The sequence below is a fragment of the Mus caroli genome, unplaced genomic scaffold, assembly GCF_900094665.2.
Source record: "Mus caroli unplaced genomic scaffold, CAROLI_EIJ_v1.1 scaffold_10127_1, whole genome shotgun sequence".
Lineage (NCBI taxonomy): Eukaryota > Metazoa > Chordata > Mammalia > Rodentia > Muridae > Mus > Mus caroli.
The window spans coordinates 3,613-9,729 of record NW_018390602.1 but is presented as its reverse complement, the minus strand read 5'-3'; the positions used below and the strand labels follow the sequence as shown (position 1 = coordinate 9,729).

The following is a 6,117-nucleotide window of genomic DNA, read 5'->3' as shown; positions in this document are numbered from 1 at the left end:
TATAAAGTTTGTGTGTCCAATGGGCCTCTCTTTCCAGTGATGGCCGACTAGGCCATCTTTTGATACATATGCAGCTAGAGTCAAGAGCTCCGGGGGTACTGGTTAGTTCATAATGTTGTTCCACCTATAGGGTTGCAGATCCCTTTAACTCCTTGGGTACTTTCTCTAGCTCCTCAACCTGCTTCTTTAAAAAGAATTCTGTTTCTTTCTTCACTTGTAGACAGACTATATTGTTTATTGTATGGCTATATCACCTGTCAGTTAAAAAGCTTATGGCCTATGGCTTAGGCAGGAAATACGGTTGGTCCTATGAAAGAGATAGAAAGGATTCGGGCATATAACCAGGGTGTGGAGATCGGCCCAGAAAAATGTGAGGAGATAGATGAATGATACCTGAGCAGAGGTAAACAGCCATGTGGTAGAATTCAGGTTAAAATAACTGGGTTATCTTTGGTTACAGTATAGTCATAGAAGAGCATAGCTATATGGTCACAGTATTTGTAAATAGATTTTGAGTCTCAGTCTTATTTCTATGAGCATGGGGCTAGGAGGAAGAACCAGGCCCCAACTTCAGCAGTTTCTAATGTCTCTGTTTCATTATATTACACTATCTAAAGTGTTAACACATATTTCCAAGAATGTCATTAAGTGTACTCCCCCCACCCCATTTTTGAGTATTGACACTCCTCAAAGAAGAAACTAATATTGCTCCATCGGAGCATTATGAGACACTATTTTTGAAAGATATAAACAAACATGTATTCACTTCAGCTAGGGAACTGGAAAGAGCCTAAAGAAGGGATACCACAAAAGTCTAACTTGTTGAAACAATCAGTTTTATTATACTACTCAAATGAAGATAGGTGAGAAGTTCCTTAAAAGAGTAACATGACTCAAAGACAGCTTTGTCACCAAACACATCCTGCATGGGAGATAGCTCATGAAAGCTGGAAACACAGTGTCCGGTCTGGCCCACAGATAGTTCAACAGGTTGGTGGGTGGCCTCTGCTGGTAACACAGTTAGTTTGAGCCTCTTCCTAGTAACTTTGTAACATTAATGAATTCTGTCTTTCCAGAGTGTTCAGCTGGTCTGAGCCCTTTCTAGGCAGATCAGTGTGTCTGAGAGTGTCTCTGAGAAATTCTTTCTACTTAGGCATGCATGAAAAAGGAGGGGACTAACTAATCTGGTCAATTTCAGGGACTTCTTTAAGTTATTTGATTGTTTACCTCCTAATCTTCCTTGCAGAGTGAATGTTTCACCTCCCCTAGAACATCCCTTGTTTCGTCTCCCAGTAAACATCCTATCACAAAATATGCAATTGGGTCAGTTTTGCTTCAACCTACTTTGTTTTAAGGAGTGTCCATGTAACAGGAAGAAAACTGAATCAAGTTGATTTGCAGAAACAGGTGTTGATTTAAGGAAAATATTATCAGGCACAAGATGCTGCTTCTTATTCCACAATTAAACTTTTCAGTATTTACTTGCCTAATCACATAATAGCATGGATTCTGTAACTGTCAGAAAGGTGTGTCAGCAGAAGCAAGCATAGAAGAGATAGGTATAACTTCCAAATGTTGGGTTCAGGGAGAATCTGAAAAAATTTACTTCAAAACGTAAGGTTAAAATGAAGGCTGTATTCTCTGATCACTCAAGCAGTTGGTCAGCTCAGGATATGAACCATGTCCTCGAATGGAAATCGTATATCACTTTTAAAGGAAGAAGCCAAAAAGCAAAGGGAATGGGGGTCAGGTTGGCTGTAGCATTATCTAGTCATATTTTGACACAAAGGGTTGAGAAAGGAATTTCCACTAAGGTTTTGTTACTAACTGGGGCCAGCCAGTCACTGGAAGGGAGTAAATGTGTGTGGTTGGGATTTATCTAGGTTACCAGGTCCTTGACTCAAAGCCTTGAATATCAGATCCCATTCTGGGCATCTAGCACATAACTCAAAATGATTAGGGAACAAATGAGTGAACAAGCTGCATGTAGTCAATTAGGTCTATGACAGGCTATCGGTTATATACATTTATGACTTGGTTATATTTGTGTAGATAACAGGCAGTTTCCCTTTTTACATTCTTTTTTAATTTACTGGTTAACAGACAAACAAGAAACATCTGGACAAACATGATAAAAGTTGGTTTCTGGCCTGGAAACATGAGCTTAGTTTGACCCTGGCAGCAAGATGAAGACGTTATCTCTGAGATGGCTGGACTCAGACTACTGCCTCCTTCAACCAACATACCCCTAATCACACTTGGCTGTATATTTCACAGGCATCCAAAGGCATTCTGTTTGTTGTTATCAAGCAACTAAAATACTGTATTATTTTCATTTGGCATCACATCTACTCAGTTCAGTGTCCTAGAGGAAGGGAGCCATGTGCCTTGACCTGGAGGAAGGGAGCTTTCTGCCTCTTGAACACTGTTCATAGATTTTTCTTTTATTGGTTCAGTGTCAGAACTAGAACAGTATAATATACAACCAGTACTTCATGTCTAATGAATCACAGCTGCTAAAAGTACATGTAGAGTGGGTAGGAGCATTTTAAACACACTCACCTGTCTGACAGATGGCCACATATGATACTCCCTATAAATAGACCAATCATGAGTGAAAATTTAGTGACAGAATTCAGTGCCTGAGATTCACATACCAGGTCCCACTAGAAAAGAAGAAATGACCAACTCAGAGATTATAGCTACTCAGTGACACTTGCTCTAAGCCTTCACCATAAATCCTGATATTACTCTATAGCCCTATCTTACACTTCAACATTCCTTTTGCATACAATATTATTTCTACTATCAGCTAAAGTTACCTTTCTCTATAACCTTAATCGAACTCTCTGTAGCTTAGGTTAATGATTTGTAAAACATACTACAAAGTTCTCTCAAATAGGCCATAATGTGCCATCATCATTAGAATAAAATACTAGAAGAATGAGAAATGTTTCACATTTAGTATAACAGTAATTAATGTTGTCTAAAACACAAAGACTGAGCTAAATGAATATCTACTATTGTGCCCTTGGGAAAGCACAATCATGAATTCCTTTTGGGAATGACTTACCTCAGTCACAATGGTAGAAAGGAAGTTGCTCCTGTCATACACCCAACCATCCACACAGGGCTCAGTCTCTGGTTCTGTCACATTGGAGAAAGTGCCATTCAAATGAAGAAGATGCCACTGTGGTTGGGCAAAACGACGACATTTATCCAGTTTCAGGTTGGAATCCAGGGGGATGGAGATCCTCAGGAGGTCATCTTGGCTCAGGATCCTACTGCCATTATCAAAGGCAGTGTCATTGTCAAGGATGGGGACCCAGCAGCGATGATTGGGAATGGCTGCAGTAAAGTTCTCCATTGAAATATGAGGTATCACAATGGCATTGAGGAGGAAAAGAAAAACTATCTGAAAGATCTGGAATCTCCCTAGGCTTCCAACTTGATTCAGGAGTTCTTGAAAGGACATTGAGGCTGAATAACTATCTCCAAAGGGAGATAAAGACTTTACTGTAAAAAAATATTGGTACAAAGCATTAAAATTATGTTTCACAAAGACACCGTAAATAGTCTTGATCCTGAGCTGTTCTTCATGTGTCCCTTCTGCATTGCTGTCAGAGTAACATCACCCTCTAGGGAGCTAAATTTAGGTATGGAGCCTATTATTTTAAAGTCAGTAAGCATTTTACTAATGTTTTATTTATGCAATTGGATTTGTTAAAGATTTATTTTTAAAGGAATTTTGCTTACACATTTCCCATGGTCAACTATGGACATTGGTCTTCAAATCTCAGAAAAAAATAAAAGAGTTAACCTATTACATTTAATACACTACAGAATGTGCAATTTAAAGGACTTCAAAAAGATTCTATGCCCCAGTATAGGGGAATGCCAGGGCCAAGAAGTGGGTGTGGTTGGGTTGGGGAGCATGGGGAGGGGGTAGGAGACAGGGGATTTTTAGAGAAGAAACTAGGAAAGGGGATAACATTTGAAATGTAAATAAAGAAAATATCTAAAAAAAAAAAAGAATTCAAAGTGAACCATTTTATTTTTTTACAGTGTGTTGTGTTTAGTATTAGGTGAAATTTTAGGTGAAATTTTGTTAAAAGAGTTAAGAAAAAGAATTAAAGTTGATGGGCATGGTGGCACATGCCTTTAATCCAGAACTTTGGGAGGTAGAGGCAGGCGGATTTCTGAGTTCGAGGTCAGCCTGGTCTACAAAGTGAGTTCTAGGACAGCCAGGGCTACACAGAGAAATCCTGTCTCGAAACCTACCCCCCCCAAAAAAGAATTAAAGTTAAATTATTTAAGATGAAGCATGGTTCACATGCTGTTTCAAATAAGAATGCTCCCCCCAGGCTCATAGGTTGAATGCTTGGTTCTCAGTAGATTGAATTGCTTGAAGAGATTAAAATGTGTGGCCTTGGTGGAGGACATTCATCACGTGGGTAGGATTGGAGGATAATATTCCTAATGAGCTTTTCTCTCTTTGCCACTGTCTTGCAGATAAGGATTAAGCACTTAACTACTGCTCCAGCGCTTTGCCTGCCAGTCTGTTGCCAAGCTCCTGGACTTATGCTCTACCCTGTAAGCAAGCTCTAAATTAAAAGTTGTCTTTGTTTCGGGGTCTCCTCACAGAGATAGAAAATTAACTAAGCCAAAAGTTGGTAGCAAAGTGTGGTATGTTTCTATGACAGGCGTGACTATCCAAATTTTTGGAAAAATATCAAAAACTTGGGCACTTTGGACTAGAAAAGTGGTTTAACATTGCAACTGGGGCATAATATCTCCTCCTACTTACGCATGGAAGACACTCATGCTGACATCAATGTAGAATATGGAGGCTCAGCACAAGAGGTTACCAATGGGAACAATATTAGCAACTGGGATAGTGACCATTCTTGTGGTATTTTGCAGAGAAGGTTCCCGCCTCCTGCCCTTGTCGTAGAAATCTGTCTGAAGCTAAATTGAAAAGTTTTAGACTAACTTCATTGATGGAGATTTCAAGACAGCCTAATTTTGATACTATTTTATAATTGTTATGGAATATAGTGCTGCCAGGCCAAGCCATGGTGGACCCCTGAAAAAATTTGCCAAGCCACAGATCTTGTGCAAAATAGGATTATTGGTAGAGGACAGCTGAATGAGGACATGGGGAAGGTGATAGAGGCAGATAAGTAGATGTATGGACAGACAGACAGACAGACAGGTAGACAGCAATGAGAGAGCCATGAGGGCAGTGAGGATCACACAGGGAGAACAGAGAGAGGGAATGCAGAGAGATCAATTAGTGTGGCTGGTGGTAGTTTTATCTGCAGCACACAGGTGGTACACCTGATATACCTGGCACACTTGTGGCAGGGGCAGGTGATGGCATAAGCAGTTGCTGGGTCCCTGAGAGCAGACCACTGGGATTGCCTGTGTGCTAACAATGATTACTATTGATCATTCTTGTAAAGTTCTAAAGTGAAAATGCAAGCAAAAAGAGATACAGAGCATGCAGTTTGAGTACAAAAAGAGCATTAGAAAAATCTAATATTGCAGCCAAATCTTGTTCTCAAAGATATAAGAAGATTAAATCTAGGCCTGATTCAAATGGAATAGAGTGGTACCTTTGGGGCAAGAATCCCCACTCCACAAGTTTCTAGATTGATGAAATTGCCAGGACCCAGGAAGGCTGGAATGTTAGTCAAAGGCTGGGAGGAGATTCAGGCAACTGAGCATTATCAAAAGCATCTGGTTCAATAATCTAGATGAAGAAATGGTGAGCAATCGTATCAGCTTGATTGGTTCACCTCAACTCTAAGCAAATCCAATAACCCTTGATCCAGCTAATAAGCCGCCTCCCTTCTGTTGCAGACCTGTTTCCATGCCTTCTAAAACCAAGAAGCGGGAGTGGGTGGGTAGGGGAGCAGGGTGTGGGGAGAGTATAGGGAACTTTCGGGATATCATTTGAAATGTATATAAAGAAAATATCTAAATATCTAAATTTCTAAATGAATGAATGAATGAATAAATAAATAAATAAATAAATAAATAAATAAATAAATAAAAGAAAACCCAAACTGCCACCTCAGTTTCTCCTTCGGGATATCATTTGAAATGTATATA

General features: G+C 39.7%; 1 protein-coding gene across 6 annotated transcripts in view; it reads right to left on the bottom strand.

The window, feature by feature from the left end:
• LOC110288726 (solute carrier family 22 member 27) overlaps positions 1 to 6,117 on the bottom strand; it is a 61,046-nt gene that overhangs the window by 51,494 nt on the left and 3,435 nt on the right. For 4 of the 6 annotated variants that reach the window (XM_029473882.1, XM_029473879.1, XM_021154996.2 and 1 more), the window contains exons 2-3: positions 3,074 to 3,516; positions 2,563 to 2,666 (exon numbers count right to left, since the gene is read on the bottom strand). In XM_029473882.1, the coding sequence (XP_029329742.1) occupies positions 2,563 to 2,666; positions 3,074 to 3,516 (547 nt within the window). Of the gene's footprint in view, positions 1 to 2,562; positions 2,667 to 3,073; positions 3,517 to 4,807; positions 4,902 to 5,618; positions 5,757 to 6,117 lie in introns of those variants that run through there. The other 2 variants (XM_021154993.2, XM_029473880.1) reach the window with 2 other exon arrangements.